Source organism: Eptesicus fuscus, chromosome 17, assembly GCF_027574615.1.
Source record: "Eptesicus fuscus isolate TK198812 chromosome 17, DD_ASM_mEF_20220401, whole genome shotgun sequence".
NCBI classification, from domain to species: Eukaryota; Metazoa; Chordata; class Mammalia; order Chiroptera; family Vespertilionidae; genus Eptesicus; species Eptesicus fuscus.
Genome location: NC_072489.1, coordinates 53,690,032 through 53,709,287, shown reverse-complemented (window position 1 = coordinate 53,709,287; position 19,256 = coordinate 53,690,032). Strand labels below are relative to the sequence as shown.

At 48.5% G+C, this 19,256-nt stretch overlaps 1 protein-coding gene across 1 annotated transcript; it reads right to left on the bottom strand.

Annotated features, from left to right (window-relative positions):
• Positions 1–360: 360 nt before the first annotated feature.
• PNLIPRP1 (pancreatic lipase related protein 1) lies at positions 361–12,951 on the bottom strand. Its single transcript, XM_028149550.2, has 12 exons — positions 12,903–12,951; positions 12,236–12,390; positions 11,628–11,753; positions 9,456–9,590; positions 7,864–7,972; positions 7,205–7,324; positions 6,985–7,104; positions 5,416–5,534; positions 4,336–4,465; positions 1,777–1,885; positions 1,040–1,207; positions 361–424 (listed from the first exon to the last, which is right to left on the bottom strand). Exons 1-12 carry the CDS (start codon positions 12,949–12,951, stop codon positions 361–363), a joined length of 1,404 nt encoding a protein of 467 aa, XP_028005351.1.
• Between the last annotated feature and the right edge of the window lie 6,305 nt (positions 12,952–19,256).

Below are 19,256 nucleotides of genomic sequence, written 5' to 3'. Positions count from 1 at the left end.
CTCAGTCCTGAGGGGACTCTGATTCACCCTGTGTGCTTGAACAGCAAGACCCCAACCTGAGCCTCAGTTTCCTCCCCTGTCTGATGAAAGGCTTTGCTGAGGCACAAACACCCACCTCTCAGGTGAGGCGGGAACAGTGGCCATGAGGACCAAGGAAACTGGGGGGAAAGGGTGTGTGATCAGAAGTCAACGGCAAGAAACCCAAACAGATGGAAATGCTCAGGACATTTGGGAGTTTTAAGATGTTCAGTTCCCAAATGTCCCTGCAGGGGGCAGCTGATATCAGAGACAGACTGTGCGGAGACTGATGCATCATTGGATTTTATTGATGTTAACACAGCGACCAATTGTGCCTGGCGTCTAACAGGGCGTGAGAGTGAGCAGGACGTCTTCCCTCACAGTGTCTTGGCTACAGAAGTTGTACCTGTGGAGAAAAGGAACCCTCTTTAAGTGCTGGGCTTGCTTATGTGGTGATTGGACTTGTTCAGCAAAGGGATTTGCTGATTCACAATTCCAAAGCAAGGAGGGAAGCGTTAGGGTGATAGCCTCAGCCAATCACTGGGGAAGTGGTTGCCTTCTGGGCTGCCAGTGACAGGCAGCTGGGCTCTGGGACAGGCCAGCCGTTACTCAGAAGTGGCCCTGGTCTCTGGGTCCTCTGTCCCCTCTTCTCCTCCACAAGCACATGCAGGCCCTGCACAAACACTGGTTTCCAGCTGGGCTCAGCCCCGGCTCGGCCACTCTGGGGACCCGGCTGACCAGTCTAGTAGCTACGGTACATTGAGCTCTTAATGACACGCAGTGGGATCCTCACGAGTCTTACATCACAGGAGAGGAAACCGAGGCACAGAAGACTCTCCGTTAACAAACGGAAGAACCAAGAAGCAAATATCTGATGCCATCGGCCACATTTCTGTGGTAGAGTCCCACTTCAGACCTGCCTTGACCTTGCCTTCCATAACTTGACTTTCTGGGCTGAGCTGTCCCTACAAACAGGAATCTCTGCAGACTCCCTTAGGCACAAGCCGGCAAAGATACATACACAGTCTTCTCTTCTCCCTTTTGCACGGTGATCTTGGATGCACCCACTTTGGGGAGGGTGGGGTTTACCACGTGGTTATTCCAAAGGAACTTGACTTTCTGAATTGTTCCCACGTCCAGGTCTGCGTCAAACTCATTGGAATGGGTGGAGCCTGGTTTGATGACCCCCCTTGAAAGAGAAATAGGAGCATTTTCCTTCACAGAAACAACTTCCAGTGACCAAATAAGGCCACATCACTCTTTCCTACTCTCAATTAATGGAGTATTTTTCCAAATTGATTCCCAAATAAAGGATGGAGACATGGAAAAGCCAGAAATCAAACCATTATTTAAGTGTTGGTTACTCAAACTCAGGTCAATTTCTCTTCAAAACTTTCTTATAGAAAATTATATAATTCCTTCACATGGTTGTTTTTTTCTGGAAGAATTATTTATATAGTGACAAGTTATCCACTTGTTTTAATGTAAGCACATGCTACTAAACAAAATAGAAAGCATTATATCTGGAGTAATAATTAGATTTGTTTTAAAAATATGATCTATTGCATGAGAGAATGAAATGTCTGGATTTATAATAGAGGGGAAAAGTTGTTAGTGGGAGTCTGAAATGAACTTCAGTTCACAAAGGAAAGAATTTAAAATCCATTGACAGATAAAGAGATGATGAGCATTTAAGTGATGGATCTGAAGGCCCTGTACGTCATCAGATGAGATGGGGTGCTAAGATAGAAAATTTACCTGAAGATGTCATATTGGTGAGTGTTACCCTTATTTCCAAACAGGGCAACTTTGACCTGACCAGTGACCATTCTCCCAGACATGGTGACGGAAACCCCGTATCTCCAGCCTGCACAGGGGATGGAAGAGTTCGGGTTATTCATGCACAAAACACTTGACCCACATCTCAGATGCCTGTCTCTGTCCCTTACATCGATGGAGGCATCAAAGCGTAAGAGATTCTACGTGTTAATCTGCAACTCAAAGTAGGCCCTGAGGGGAAATACGTATTTAGCAGTGTCTCCCTTCAGATCTGCATGGCCCAGTCAGGGGGCCACTAGCCAGACATGGCTGCTGAAAGGGAAATCCAGATTAAATCAAATTACAAGTTTAGTTCTGCAGTTTCACTAGCCACATGCTGAGTGCTACATTGCCGCGTGGGGTTAATGCCTCTCCTTTCACTGCAGAAAGTTCTCTGGGACAGTTCTGCTCTGAGTGATAGTCCCATGAGTTAAGGTGAAAAGAGAAAAGATGCTCATGCCCTCACCTGGAACTCTAGCTCAGCAGTGAGGTCCTGGGAGCCTGGAGAGGGCAGGGTCCTTCGGCCTGGCCTGCGGGGATCGGGCCGAAACTGGCTCTCCTACATCCCCCGAGGGGGTCCCAGATTGTGAGAGGGCGCAGGCCAGACTGAGGGACCCCACCGGTGCATGATTGGGGCTGGGGAGGGACTGCAGAGGGCTCCAAGGCATGTCCGGCCATCTCACCCAGTCCCAATCAGCCGTACCCCAGCAGCAAGCTATCCTACCGGTCTGAGCGTCTGCCCCCTGGTGGTCAGTGCACATCATAGTGACTGGTCAAACAAACGGTCAGACACATAGCATATTAGACTTCTATTATATAAGATAACCACAAACTAACATAATCTATATACATATAACCACACACTCACATACACAAACACACACTCATATACACAGGTATACACATATCACACATCCTTTGTATAAACAAACACACATACAGCTCTAACTGGTTTGGATCAATGGATAGTGTTGGCCTGCGGACTGAAGTGTCCTGGGTTGGATTCTGATCAAGGGCACATGCCCGGGTTATGGACTCCATCCCCAGTAGGGGGTGTGCAGCAGGCAGCCGATCAATGATTCTCTCTCATCATTGATATTTCTATCCCTAGCTCCCTCTCCCTTCCTCTCTGAAATCAATAAAAAATATTAAAACACACACACACACACACACACACACACACACACACACACAAATACACACATATTTTGCTTAATTCCTATTTGTCCTTCACATCCTCAGAGATGTTGTCCCTGTCCCTCTGGTCAGGGCCCGCCAGGCACAACACCCTTATAGCTACTGGCTCGGTTCTGTCTTCACTGTTGGGTTATAAATCTCATGAGCAGCGTGTCTTGTTCCCCGCACCCCCAGTGTCTAGCATAGTCTGTGTTCCATCAATGAATGTTGGTTGAGGAATTAATACAAGGTGTGTGAATGCTTAGGTTGTCGTTAACTATGGGCAAGTATTTCATGCATCACTACATCAGGGGAAGGGTTGATTAACCAATGTCTTTAAAAAAATGTACCTGGTGATAGAAACGTCCTACGTCTTGATTGTGGAGGTAGTTACATGATTAGTCATTTGTCCAAACTCATAGACCTATCCACTACAAAGGGTGAATTTTGCTATAAGAAATTATGTCTCGGTAAACCTGACCTGACTATATGAGGCAGGTTTTATATTCATGTATTTATATAGTACAGTCTCTTTTTTACAGTGAAACATCTTAGGGACCCATCATGGGCAGGGTCCATGCAAAGTGACCCAAACATGCCCTGTTTGTACCCCGTGACCTAGTCCATCCAGCAGGTTTTTGAGAGAAATCACTCCTTTCTGATTCCCATCCACCCTCCACCAGAGGGGCAACCCCTGGGTACCAGGTACTGGTGGATGGGGGGTGGGAAGACAATGGAGAGACTGGAATTGGGCTTCTTAAGGGGCTCAGCCCAGCAAAGAACTGATAACAAGTAAATATTTGCTGAATAAATAGAAGAACAGGTGTATATGTAACATAATCTTCAGAGTAAAGGGGGTCAAATATATGGTGATGGAAGAAGACCTGACTTTGGGTGTAGGCACACAATGCAATATACAGGTGATGTATCACAGACTTGTACAATTCTACACCTGAAACCTATTTAATGTTATTACCCAATGTCACCCCAATAAATTTGATTTAAAAAATGGAAAAAAGGGACCATGAACTGTGGAGCAGTAAAAATTCAGGGTAGATGCCACAGAGACGTGCAACTTGCTGCCATCCCATTAGTTATACTATTTGCTTCCACTCATTTCATGCCACAGAAATAAAATGGGAGAAATGCAGGCTCTTTCTAAACCCCCAGCCGAGTCTTAAATGGGATGGTTTGGGTGGAAGTGTCCTTTTTCTAAGATAATAAAAATGTATCCATAAATGTTTCAGGTCAGAGACAAGCCCTCCGCTCAGAACAGAAACGAAGCTTTCTTTCCCCGGGAGGGAAAGTCGAGGTGCAACTTACGGGCAAAATTGCTGGAATCGCCCGTGTTCAGGAAGAATTTCTGCTGCTCCGGGCTCGCCTTGCCGGCGAATTTATCGGCGTAGTGGCCCATCTGCGGGCACCCTTCGTCTGGGCAGGGGAAGCACTTGTTCTAATGAGAAGAGATACATCAGGCTGTAAGGAGTGAATTTGTCCTTTTAAGATCCATACGTCCAGGGGAGCAATTCTCCTACAGTCTGAGCTTCTTCATTTGTAAGCAGAAGGGGATTGGAAGAGATGATCTCGAAATTACCTTCCCACGCCCGGTGCACATTACATTAGAACTGCTTGGGGAGCTTTAGAAAAGAAGGATGCCCATATTTAGAAAATAGCGGGTCCCGTGTTAGATCAATTATACCTTCCAGGGAGTGATGTGCTGGTGAATGATTAACAGCCAACTGTGGGACAAAACAAAACAAAACCCCAACCAATCCTGATTGCAGTGCTTGCCAATTTCCCTGGTGTAAATACTCTGACGGTGGCCTTTGTCAGGCTACCAACATGATGTCGCTGAATGTGGCGGTGGGAAGAGACTGCTCCCACCGGCTCTCATGAGCCAGAACAGGCAGGCTCCAGAATGCCATTCCCTCCATCGCTCCCTTTGCTGCTGGCTGCATAAGCACAAAGTCCCGGCCTGGCATTGAACCCCAGCCTCCGTCTTTCCTCCCACCACCACTTTGCACCTCATGTGAATTCACCTCTTGTACATTCTTCTATTCTTGCTCTGCCCTGCCAGACACAAACACTCCTTCTCTGCCTTCGAAATGTGATTTTACCAGCCAGAGTCAAACATTGCCTCCTGCAGGAAGCCTTTCTACATCTTCGAATGGACTGCTCTTTTCTCTGATTTTCCAGAGTCTTCCTCACCCACGTGACTCATCTAGAGTGCTAGCCACCGCCTGCCTAAAGCTTTGTATCCCGCTGCCCCACAGGACCAGGAACTCTGATGGGCCAGTCAAACCAAGGAGAGGAGGGTCAGAACCAGGAGAGCAGGTACCGCAGATTCCAAACACAGCTGGACAACAGTCCCACAGTGGGACTCGGTGTGGGGCAATAACTCACAGACTTAAAGGCCCTGTAGGAAGCGCAGGGGTACGCAGTGAACCCGTCAGGACTGAGGATGCTGTCCGTGTAATACTTGTAGCTTCTCAGGTGATTGCAAGCCACAAAGTCCTTGGTTCCTGGGGAAACAAACGAAGAAGTCCGCAGAGGCCGTCAGGGAGCTGTGACAACTTCTCTGCCTCTCCAGGTGGGATGGTTCCAAGGTGGGACTGTATTTTCAGAAATGTAAGGAAGTCCCAAATCCAGCCACCTTAATGCAGTTAGCACATAGTGGGTGCTGTCTGTGTGCTGGGCAATGGTACTGAGAACGACACATGGATTGTCCACGTCCTCCTCACCCTTCCCAGGAGGTGGATACCACCCCATCCCTAACTGCAGGAAGATCTATAGGTTACACACTCAGATTTCAGTGTACAGCTTGTAAATGGCTGAGCTGGGAATTAAACCCAAGCCCATGTGGTTCATGAGTCCACGCCTCTACCCTCTGCCATCCTGTGTCCCAAGCACCAAGCTGGAGGTCCTTGAAGACACAACAGAGGTGACGTTGACCTCCTAGACATGCTAAAACCAGGGTGACAACACTTTCATGCAAATGAAAAGGAGGGTTGAGTAGCTTTAGGTGGCTGTATATGAGCATCCCTACCACTGTCACAGCATCTCACTCCTTACAATCCTCCTTGGCTTCCATAACTCCTACCAAGGGATAGATTCCTACTTTCCAGGCCTGGGCTGAACTTGCTTGGCCATCATTGATGGATAGTTTAGGCTGCGCTAGCCATAGAAACCCCCACAAAGCTATAAAAGACAAACCTACAAGTCTTATCCTTAATATTTGCTTTGATAGTGTCCATACTTGCCAAGCCATTTTGATTGAATTCAATAAAAATCTTTACTCCTTAGATCTGGTCAGATCACTAAGGGTTTTAACCTATATGATGCCAAATGATGCCTCTGGCTGAAAAATTTGCCTATCCTTCGTACTTTTAACATTGTTAGGTACAGTCAAAGCTGCGTCTGAAGAATGCCCTTTATCCCAGGGCACTTGGTCAATGACAAAGACTAACCACCTCGAATAGCCCAGTCTCCGCCGCTAACCCTTCCTAAGGTGTGATTGCTTCTCATTCTTGACTCAACACTGAGGAATGGTGACTCTCACTGTGCAGATGGTTTTGCCATGGAAACTGAAACGAAGCCAGTTGCATAAGCTTGAAGCATACCACTGACTCCCAAGGGAGAAATGGGCAGACACATTCTCTTTGAGTCAGGATGTTAGCTTTCATCGTTTTTCCTTACTTTGTTATGTGTATCTACCAATTTATTGTTGGATTTAGAACTTTAAGCAATGGTTTGGTAATTCTTTGTTGCTTGCACACAACGTTTTAAGGAAGTACAAAATCAGTAGAGCTTAGATATAACAAATGATATATAGCTAATGTTTTCAGAAATAAGGTCTAGAAGCGGCGGGGAGGGGGTTGTATATTTTTAAAGAGCAGGGTGTTTTATTTGTTCAGATCTGCTATGGGAAAGGCACTGCTCACCCAGGAAGGCGGTGCCCCAGTCTGGCTTTACCTGACCAGATGCCGTCCAGGTCCACAATCTGGGACAAGGCGTTCTTCTTGCATCCCGGCATCTCCTCTCCTCCATTGGGGAAGAAGTCAAGGTGACCTATCAGTTGACTCGTTCCAAAACCTGAAATGTTGGGAACAACAATGAGCTTTTCTCCAGTGCAAGGCTCCCCTGGGTAAAACCCAATTGCACATGCGCACGGCTGGAGCATCGTTGGCCTCACCCAAGGAGGGGATCAGAGGAGCTGCATCCGTGTGGATCACATCCACAAAGGCAGCATCGGAGGGATCAAGTCGGACCTCTTCAGAAGTGCCCTGGAAGCTTGCTTCTACCGGATCCAGCCCTAAGAGAGATGGTCAGTGCTGCAGGCAACAGGCCTCGCTGTGGTGGCCACAGGACCGAGATGTACAGTTGCTCAGGCCACGCACCGTCTAACCAAAGGGGTGCCACCACCGGGAAGTGTCCAGTGCCATGGCCCCCTGGACACAGAGTCTCAATTGCTCATTGCAGGAGGGCTCCAGTGGCATGGATAGGGAAGGGCAGATGAACAATATGGACCCTTCTGAATTATACCAGCCCACGTTCATACCAGCCTAACTCTGCCTTTTCCTGGGTGCCCAGTCCTGCTGAGGAACCCACATCACCAGGAGACCTGGTTTTAGAGAGCAGGGACAGGGACAGAGGCAGAAGTAGCAGAGAAAACAAAGAGGAAGAAAGCCACCACCCCGTTTCCCAGGGGGCCTCCTGAAATGCTCGGTGCAAGCTCCCTGCCGCGGCCAAGGGGACAGTCTCCGTGGGGCCTGTTCTGAGCTGGGCTGCAGTCTTGTACCATGTCGTGGGGTTCCTGGGGAAAAACCCAGAGCCCCGCTGCTTGGGCCTTACCGGTGATCCTGCCCAGGCCTGGAGTCCTGCTCCCTGCCTCTCCGGCCACGTGGGCTCCCAGGCTGTGGCCGATGAGGTGAACTTGGGAGGGTGAGTAGCTGTAGTTTGTCTGCAGAGGAAAGATGGTATTTTGAGGACATTTCTGTGCAGTGGTTTTTGGGACGTTCAAACCTGATACTGTCACTCCTCTGCTGAGGCCTTCCGTGGCTCCCTCTCCCCTTAGCATCAAGTCCAAGCTCATTACCAGGGCCTCAGAGCTTTCCTGACTCAACACGTATCCTTCTAGACTCTTCTCTAGCGAACCCTTTGGGGAACTTTCAGGCCCTCAAATATGTCATGGTCTCTGATCTCTGGGCCTGGTTCGGAATCCTCTTCCTGGGGTTGTCCATCTCCCCAACTACTTGCCCAGCTCTCGTCCACACAGCTCACATCAGCCCCACTCCTGCCCCATCCGGATCAGCCCCACCCACCCACCCACCTGCTTCCATACAGCCCGGGACTCTTCCCACCAGAACCTGACCACACTCCATTGTCAAGTCTCCACTATAAGCTCCTCCAGGGTCTGGGCCCTCATCCATCCTCTTCACCTCCTAGCACAGCTCCTGACACTGTACCCCCAAATAGTGGATGAACAAACATAACATAGAGATATGAGTGTTGGTCTCACTGATGTTCACCCAAATATCCTCGTTTATTGGTCTCCAGTGCCTCTCGTACAAACACCCCAGCTTTGGATTGCTGCGGGGTAGTTAGAACCAGTTGGTTCTTTCATGGACCCCTGAACTGTAAGGCAGAAGTGGCTGGGACCTTCATCTGGTAGACAAAGGAGTCACTGAACATTAGTGACTTAGACAAAGCATTAGGGAAAAGGAAGACACAGCTGAATTGATTGTGCGGAAGGGGTTCCCCGCCATCAGCAGGACCCCCAACAACGGGCCGGTGGAGTGGTACCTGCTAACTGTGCACAGTCCTTTGGCTCCGCTGGCTCTCCCCGGACAAGCTGTTCCCCCAAACAGAGCCCACTTGGTATAGTGGGACCCCTGGAGCTAGATGCTTGGGGGCCCAGAGATAACTTGTATTCATCTGCTCTATGATTTTGAGGGGGCAAACCAGCTAAGCTTTCTGGGCCTCAACTTTCTTGTCTGTTAATCGAAGGCAATATAAAAGCCCCCAGTGTGGCCCTAGCCAGTTTGGCTCAGTGGATAGAGCGTTGGCCTGCAGACTGAAGGGTCCCAGGTTGGATTCTGATCAAGGGCACATGCCCGGTTGCAGGCTCAATCCCCAGTAGGGAGCATGCAGAAGGCAGCCGATCAATGATTGATGTTTCTGTCTCTCTCTCCTTCTCCCTTCCTCTCTGAAATCAATAAAAAAATATATTTTTTAAAAAGCCCCCAGTGTGAGCTCTTAGCGCTTTCCCATCCTCTCAGAAAATCCACTAAGGCGACTTTCAGAGTTTTCGAAGTAAGACCCGAGGAGAAATAGCAATTCTCTCTCATTCTCCTTTAAATCTATAATGCCAGCGGCATCTTGACCCAAGTGAGGCCAGGGGCCCCGCCTGCCTTCCGGGCGGCCCCACCGGCCCCTCCACTCACCTTGAGCACGTCCAGCATCTGGGCCACCTGGGCGCCCACCACGCGCACGTTGTTGACGGCCTGCGAGTAGGTGGTCTGCGAGCCCTTCTTCCAGTCCACGCAGATGCAGTTCACCTCCTCCACCTCGAACATGTTCTGGTGGGAGACAGCAGGCGTTACCGCGCTCGGGCCCTTGAAGCCACATCCAGCCAGGGCTCAGGGACCGTCGCTAGCAGCTACGACTGGCCGTGCCCTGTCCTGGCCAGGTGGGCGCTGGGATCAACTAGACGTAGGGAAACCTGTTGTCAGTTAGGAGTCACCCCGGGTGAATGCAAACAGATTCTCTCTCCAGCTGGTAGGAAAGCTGGCTGCTCTGGTTTTCTCCCCCCAAATTCAATAAGGGTGCTTAGGTGGGGGAACAATTCCATCCCTAAAAGAACCCCATTTTGAAAAGGGAAGGCCTCAAGGGCAATCTCTGGGAGCCAGTGTCTAAATGTCCTTGTGGGTCTGACCTCGAGGGGCCCTTTCAGCCTTTTGGCAACGCTGCTGCCAATCACCGGGCTTGCCTTCAGCCCGGCCTGCTGGGCATTGACTCAGTTGGACGGTAGAGGGAAGCATTACTGATTTTAGGGTCAGGAAAGCATAGAAGTTCGTGGAGAGGACACATGCTGACATATTTGAGAAATAGAACTGCCCTGATTTTAAAGCGGAAGAAGAATTCTGAAAGGAAAACTTCCTGGAGGTTAAAGGAACTGATCATCAAAGGTTAGAAGTCCCCCCAGGCCGTGCGCATGGCCAGCTGGAATTTGAACCGTTCCTACAGAGACAGGAAGCATGGAACAGATGCGGGACCTCAGAGGGAAGGCGGCGGAGGGTGGGTAGGTGGGAAGAGATCAACCAAAGAACTTGCATGCATAGATGCATAACCCATGGACACAGACAATGGGGTGGTGAAGGCCTGGGACGGAGGGCAGGGCTGGGTTAGAATAGGTCAATAGGGGGAAAAAGGGAGCATATGTCAAACTTTCAACAATAAAGATTAAAAGAAGAAAAGAGCCCTGGCCGGTTTGGCTCACTGGATAGAGCGTCAGCCTACGGACTGAAGGGTTCCAGGTCCGATTCCGGTCAAGGGCACAATGCCTGAGTTGCAGGCTCGATCCCCAGTGGTAGGAGGCAGCCGATCAATGAGTTTCTCGCATCATTGATGTTTCTATCTCTCTCTCCCTCTCCCTTCCTCTCTGAAATCAATAAAAATATATTTAAAAAAGAAAAGAAAAGAGAAACGGCCCTACAAATGTAAAATCCACTCTGAATCTTTTCACATCTATGATCCGAATCTGTGCGATCACACACCCAGGGATACAGGAGGTTTTTCCGCAGGACTTTTATTTTTAAAGCAACCCTGAGGAACCTCTGGAGAACTGGGGCATCAGCTATATCGTACAGCGTATACACGAAAGTGCTTATTCATGGTGAGACAGAGTTAAATGCCTGGAAAGCCAAGGGCAAACACAGAATGCCTTCAATTTTCTGGTTTGTAACTTTTCCTGGTGGCGTTATAGATCAGAGTTACTAATGGTGTGCTGGGCAAATGCTTCGGTGCCAGGAAAGTTGACTGAACCGTGGATACACAAAAAGAAGGGAGAATGGCATATTCTGTGTGTGTGCCTGTGCACATGTGTCCCCGTGTATCTGTGTGTTTGCATGCGTATGTATGTGCACATGAGTGTGTTTGCCTGTTGCCTGTTCTTCTGACCAACAGGTGCTATGTTACATACAATTTGGGCAGTTTCTATGCTGCCTTTTTAGTCACCGGCCAATCTCAGTTTTTCATTCTCACAGAAAATGGCCCTAGCAACACGTGCCTGACTCTCAGGGGTGGGGGAAAGATCTGAACAAAAAGAACAGAATTCCTCCTTGACAGGAATTCCACGCGCCCTCTCTGGACATGGCAGCAGACAACACTTAACCTTGATTTAGCCAGAAGCAAGGACGCGTCTGTCCGCATAGCAGATGTCATCGTTTCGGGTCCAGATGCAGTCCAGTGGAAAGGAACTTTTACTTTCGTAAAGAGGAGCTGAATTGCCTTTCGAGCTCATTTACTGCGACTGCTTAAAGGGATGCAGGGACGTTGGCGGGACGCAGTGGCCGCGGCTGGCAGAGCGGGCCACAGGGACGGGAGCCGGCCCCTACCTTGCACATCTTCAGCACCCAGCTCTCATCGCCCTTGTCTATGAAGCCGTGGATGATGAACCGGGTCTTCCTGTCTGTTTGAAAATTCGATGCCTCAATCGTTGATGGATCAGAGGGAAGGAGATTCTGTGACAAACGCAGAGGGATTGCATGTTTTGGCAGCCCAGCCACTCAGGACTGCCTCTCTCTTCCATTTTGTACGTGCCCCAATGCTATAGCCTTCCAAGATGTAGCACAAAGGCCCCCTCTTCCATGAAGCCCACCCTGACCTCCCTTTCTTGCCCCACCTTCCCATGTCAGGACTCACTGCCTCCACTGGGTCTGGGTTGTGGCTCAAGGTCTTACCTTTCCCAGCGTTCTTTGGTAAGCTCATCGCCCAAAACTGAATCCCATAACCAGCTAGAGGTTCTGGGGAATGTGAGCCATTCATTCATTCAAGCCAACGTTTTACTGAAGACCTACTCTGTCCAGGCCTGAGGGTGCAGCTGAGGGCTGGGGTGGGGCAGTGCTCTGGAGGCGGGGGGTACAGAGGGAAGAAACTCCTGGTGTGCGGGGTGGGCACAGCCCCTCCCCCGGCTCCAATGGTGTTGAAATGACAGCGGCCTCACCTGGAAGGTGTCTGGGTTCTCGTTGGTGTAGAGCAGGAAGCGGGTGCCGATCTTCTCGGGGCTCCAGGGAAGGACTTTCAGGGGCCTGATCACAGTCCCACCCCAGGGCTCAGAGTCGGAAAAGCAGCCGAGCTGACCATAGCAGATTTCCTTTCCTGTGGAGAAAGGTGGCTTGCTCAAGGGTTAACTCTGGACCTGGGATCTGGGACGTCACTGCTGCTCAGCCTGGTCACTCCCCGGCCTGGGGACAGTCTGAAGACCATGCAGACAACCACCTCTGCCCCACCCGTATTTTCTTGCCCCTAGTGCCACCTTCTGGTCCGGGACCAGTCCCACTGAGTCAAAGGTCTGTGTCCCATCTCAGCTCTTCAAATATATTTATCTAACAAACGTGGGGACGGGCACTGGTAAGTCAGTTTGTTAATTCGGGCAGGTATCTAATGCTTTCCCTAGAAAAGTCTGGCCTAGGGCACCCCGGGCATGAAGGCAGGATGCTGGGGAGATGCTGCAAAGCGGGTCCCCTCACAATGGCCTCGCTCCCAGGTAGTGCCAGCCCCACCCGCCTCTTTCTGGATCTGAAGTTGTCCCCAGCTGCCTCAGTTTCTCTGGCCAGAGCTGAGACGTTGGGCTCCAGTTCTCCCCAGGGGGCAGGTGTGCTGTTTCTCACCTTGGGCTGCTCCCAGCAGAAAGAGCGCGATTGCCCAGATGCTCACCATCTGCAAAACATTCAGATGTTACCAGCCTCATCAAGTGGTGCCAGGGCAACGAGCAGACTCGGGGATGCCAGGCTATTCTCCCGGCCTGTGCTTCACAGATCGTGGGAGAATGGCAAAGGGGACTTACCCTGTCGACGGTCCAGGCTTCCTCTCCCTCTGGATCCAGTGCCCAGGCCGGCTTTTATACTGCAGCTTTATCGTCTGGACGCCGCCTCAAGGAAACAGCAGGTGATGATAAAACATGCTGTGTGCACTTAATAGCTTAATCTGCACAAATACACAGAACGAGGTTAATAATAGTGGTCCAATCTTCCCACAAGCCTGGGAAGAGGAAAGAATGCTTGATTAAAAGGGGGTCCAAAGTCCCCAACTTTGTACCTATGAGCCTGTGCATGTGCTTGTGAGCCAAGTGGGCCCCACTTTCTGATTTCCTATTTCATCACTAAGCAGTATGCAAGTTCCAGTGAGGTCACAGCAGCAAACTGGAGGGTAGCATTTCCCGCTGAGAACAGATGGATGTGCCCTCACATACGTGAATGTACATGGGAGTGTCTGACTAAGAAACACCTCCTCTCTCTGTCTCAGTCTCTGTCTCTGTCTTGTCTCTGTCTCTGACAGTCCGGTAGTACCCAAGGACATGAGCTCTGGAGATAGATTCAACAGCCCCCACAATAGCCTCTGACCACAATTCCCCATTAACTCCCTGTCTCAGTTATCTACTGCGTAATGAACCAACTCAAAACATAGTGGTTTAAAACAGTAACAGCCCGGCCAGCGTGGCTCAGTGGCTGAGTCAACCTAAAAATCAGGAAGTCACCATTCGATTCTCGGTCAGGGCACATGTCTGGGTTGCAGGCTTGATCCCCAGTGTAGGGCGTGAAGAAGACAGCTGATCAATGATTCTCTCTCATCATTGAATTCTCTCTCTCTCTCTCTCCTTCTCCGTTCCTCTCTGAAATCAATAAAAATATATTTTTAAAAAAACAGCAGCAATTATTCTATTATCTTACTGTAATTTTTAAAAAAATATATTTTTATTGATTTTTAGAGAGAGAGGAAGGAAGAGAGAGAAACATGGATGTGAGATCTGAACAGTGATTCCCTGCCTCCTGCATGCTCCCCACTGGGGACTGAGCCTGCAACCCAGGCATGTGCCCCGACCAGGAATCGAATCTGCAACTTTGGGTGCACAGGACAATGCTCAACCAATTGAGCCACACCAGCCAGGTCCACTGTATTTTGAATAGCTGGGTTCAGGAGCCTCTAAAGCCCATGTCACCAGACACGGTCACATCTGCTGGGTTTCCCCAGGTCCTCTGAAGGTTACACACCCCGTCCTGTAAGATCCAGCCTCTGTGAGGCCGTCATGAATTATCCACAGACATGCATCTGCGAGCAGCCTGGCCAGTTCACACAGCAGGCAGATAAGCCTTCTCATGGCAAACACCACTGGTGCCCTCTACCTCCCCAAATTAAATATGCCTTAGTGTCAAAGTTCACACTTCTCCAGAGTAACCAGAACACTGGGGGTGGGCGGGGGGAGGGCAGTTAGAGAGGTTCCCCTGTTAAGAAAACAGAAAGGACTTCTCCCAGAATAACAAAGAATAGTCAGCAACAGCTATTAAGGCTTAGAGCATGCAGTCAAGCACTTCACACATGTTCCTGAATTTAAGTCTTACAGCATCCCCATGAAGTAGGTATCATTATTTGTCTCTCTTTGCATATGTGGAAATTGAGGCACAGAGAGATAAACTGTCTCCAAAGTCACATAGATCATGAGTGATGAGATGGGATTTGAATCCAGTCTGTACAGAGTGAAGTAAGGAACTGTTGAATATTCAGTTATTCGGAGCAAGTTATCAACAAGACCTGTTGAGTGTCAACCACATAGAATAGGAAAATTAGCTACATAGAGTAAGTTGAAATAGAAAACAGATTTCCTGCTGAACTGCCAGACTTGAGCCATCTGGTTGACCTAAGCGATGAAGTATTTATGCTTTGGAAGTCTGTTCAGGTGGTCTAGGAGGGGCTGGAGCGCTTGACACAGGCTGGTGACATCAGAGGCCTTTATGTTTTCCTTGGACACGCAGTGCTGGCCCCAGAGGAGATTCATGATAATCTAGTAAATAGGTAAATGAGTCTATAGATGTCAGATGGCCCTGACCGCCTCTCACACCTCTTTTCTTCCTGCTTCCACTTTGCCTTCCACACATGGCAACATGGGCTTCCATCCAACATGCCTGGTCCTTTCCCACCTCGGGGCCTTTGTGCTTGCTGTTCCCATGACCTGAAACTCTCTTCCCTGGACCTCCATTGGGCTGGCTCCTTCTTGTCGTTCAACAACTGGCTTTAAGGTCACCTCTTCAGTGAGGCCATCTCTGAGCACCCCTGAAGTTTCTCCACTGTCAGCCTCCTCACTTGACCCCAGCAACTTGTTTGCTTTTTTTTAGATTTCTCATGACAAGGTATCATTACCTATCTTATTTACCTGCTTATATATTTGCAGTCATGCTTTTCCCACCTAGAATGCAATTCCATGAGGACAGAGACCTCATCTGTTTTGGCCACAGTTGGACCCCAGCTGCTGGCTCTGTGCCTGGCACTGACATGGTCATGAGTTAATGAAAGAATGAATGTGCCATGAATGAAGTTCACGGGCATTTTCCCCTTCTTCTCAGTGAATTTCAGGGCAGAGAAAGATGAGAGGACACAGTTTTAAGAAGGAAGGGAAAAAAGAGATGTTATTCTTCAGAGAAGCAGGAAGAATTTGAACATCTGATTAGATTTAGGAGAAATAATTATATGTGATCTGTCCCCTGTGCCTTTTTCCCTTTTAGCTCACCTCACTGCCAAGTTCATCTGTGGGCTCCCACCCAAGGGAAGGACCCTACCTGTGGGGGTTCAGTGGTTGAAACCACCATAAGAGCTGGTGTGTTTTCTATTGGTGACCATTTGTTTGTTTCCAATATTTTACTTTAAAAAAAAATGCCTTAGTGAACATTCTTATACATCTGTCACTTTCCACATGGATGGTGTATCTGTGAGATAAACTCCCAAAGAAGATCTGTCCATTTCACATGTTTCTATGTATGTTGGCTATTCTCCCCATCTTCACTCGCTGAAACAACAGTGAAATACAAACTATGAGCTATTTAAACAGGTAAGTTTTTAGAAGAATATTATGGGTCTATGGGTTGTAAGCAACGGAAATCAATTCTGGTTAGCTGCATTTAAAAAAGGAGAGATTTATTGAACGAATATTGGGGAATCTCATGGAATCCATGAAATTGTTGAACCGTGAGGCCCAGGGAAGCCCAAGAAATGGGGCCACCCTGGAGGCCTCAGTCCTCCTCAGATCCCCGCTGCCTTGGACCTGATTCTGCTGCCGGCACCCTGTGGCTTTGTGTATCTCAGCTCAGAATTCTTAATTAATTACCAGGTGATGGGCCTGGCCAGGTCAGGAGCTGTCCCTGAATTAGTTAGCAATGGGGAATGGCTCCTATTGGGCAGGCCAGGCTGAGGCCCACCCCTGTGCACCCAAAGATGGAGCTAAGGTTGTGAACTGGGCAGCCACTACAAGAAGGGTGTGGCTCCACAGTAAGACAATAGCAATTTTAAGTCCTCTGACTCCGCTAAATTTGTACAAAAGTGCACAGTTGGTGGCTCAGTGCTGGTGAGGAGGGGATTTCTTTAAAAGTACTGTGATTGTTACACCTTGAAATAATGAAGAGGTGATTCACATGAGTTAGCAAGAGTGAGCGATATTGAGAATATCATGCTAACTGAAGTAAGTTAGATGGAAAAAACCAAGAACGATATGTTTTCACTTATATGTGGGATATGAAACTGCAAACAATAAATGAACAAACAAAAACTCATAGACACGGACAACAGTATGGTGGTTACCAGAAGGAAAGGGTGGTGGAGGGGAGGTAGAAGAGGATAAAAAGGGTCAAATATACGGATGACAGGAGGAATTTGACTTTGGGTGGTGAACACATAATGTGCAATAAGCAGATGATTGTACACTTGAAACCTATATAATTTTATTAACCAATGTCACTGCAATAAATGTAATAAAATTAAAAAAATAAAAGAGTGAATGATGACTGTGGAGACTGGATTTCCTGACTAGCAAATCTGATCAGGACTATTGTGTTGTTTTAAGATAAGAAGCAACTCTTCATTCATTACCATTAGTGGTTTGACAAGAAGCATGCCTTCATGGAGAAAGTCAAAGGTCAGTGAATCAAAAAGGTGCCCTCACTTCTGATGACAGCAGTGAGGAAAAGGCAGTGTAAGAACACCAGAGACTGGGGCCTGAGCTGACCCATCACTGTAAAAACCCTTCCAACACCTGACCTATTTCTTCCCCAGTCCCAGGCTTCCTAGGATGGAGAACCAGGTTAGAGATGGTGATAGGTGGATTGAGAAAATGGCCACAGTTCTCCACACTCCCCCTAAATATCCACACCCTCTGCAACGTGGTCTTGCAGCTCCTTTCATCAACAACAGATGTTTATTTCCTTACTAGAGGCCTGGTGCACGAAATTCATGCACAGGTAGGGTCCCTAGGCCTGGCCGGCGATCAGGGCTGATCTGTGGGGCGACCAGCAGGGTGATCGGGGGGCAGGGGGGGAAGCCCCCTCTGGCACCTGCCTGGGGCCTGAGGCCTGGGGGCAGCTCCTGCATTGAACGTCTGTCCCCTGGTGGTCAGTGCATGTCATAGCGACCAGTTGTTCTGCTGTTTGGTTGATTTGCATATTCGGCTTTTATTATATAGGATGCCTTTGGCTAGATGGATGCCTTAATTTGGTCATCAAATGTGATTGCAGTAACCACTTGGACCAGCTCAAAGCCAGCTGACCTCCACGTATGTGAGAGACCCAGCCAAGATTAACAGCACTGCGGACTCAACACACTGTGACCACAGACATATGAGTGAATCCTGCCAAGACCAGAAGAAGCACCCAACTAACCCAGAGATTACTAACATATGTTTATTGTTTAATGCTACTGAGTTTGGTGGTGGCTTGTTATGCAGCAGTGGCTAACCAATACAGGAACCCAGCTCAGCCAGGCCTGGGATTCAGAGAGAGCAGCTGACATTGCACTCACTGTCACCATTCTTGGGCATACAGCACTAGTTTACCAGTAAGGGCGTATTCTTTCCTAACACCCACGTTTCATTAATATGCACTGTACTCTAATACACTGTTTAAGTACCCTGGGGGATATAATTGGACTAAGCCCATAGCAAGACTGGGGTCTAATCTGCATCTTCTTTAGAGCCTCCTAGACCAAATAATTCACTCCACACCAAATGGAAAGATTTCTAGGTGAGGCTTTCAAACAACATCAAAACATTGAAATATGTTGAATAAACTTATATCCCACTAAGCTTTATGAATTCAGGATTTGTATTCACACAAATCTATGGCTCTCTTTTGAAACTATGACTTCATTTACACTTGACAGCTCTCCTGTCTTCAGAATTATAACTCCTTGAAGGTCACAAAGATATAGGTGAGGTCTCCAGCTATCATCTGCTTTGTCTGCATATCTGGATGGAGCCAAACCACTGTTTTCCTCCAGCTGATCAGCTTTTTTCTTTGTTTTATCCTTTAATTTCAAGTTCAGAAGGTTCAGATACCGTGTCATCTCAACAGAGAACCATCTTATGAATTCTGGGGGAAGAGTAGGGTTGGCCCAAGCTGGGTTCTCAGAGCCCCTTAATTTCAAAGAAAATGTTTGTTCTGAGAAAGGTGTTTTCTAAATCTTTCTCACAGCCTAGACACTCACCTGCATTCAATTGAACCAGGCACATACAACATGCAACCCCCTCAAGGAATTCACAAATAGGATATACAGGCAAGTAAACAAGAAACTGATATGGAGAGATAAGTGCTGAGATGGAGAAACTCCTAGGTATAGTGGGAATGTAGTGGGGTGGCCTATAATCCAGTCTTCAGGGGTGTGGGTAACGGGGGTGAAGAAGGTCTTCCTGGAAGAAGGGATATCTACACAGACAGGAAGTTAGTCAGTAGCGGTTGAATAGACAGGAAGACATGGGAAAGGACATCCTAGGGCGAGGAAGAGTTTGCGTAAAGGTCCATCAGCATCTGAGATCAAGGCCCTGTTAGGGGATGCAGAGTTCTAGAAAGAATGTGGTGAGAAATGATGCTGGAGTCCTAGGTGAAAACCAGACCTACAGGGCCCTTGCATGGCTCACTAAGGGATGTGGATTCTATCTTGAGGACCATTGGGAGGATCTTTGTACGTTAGAAGAATCAAAGAGGCTGCAG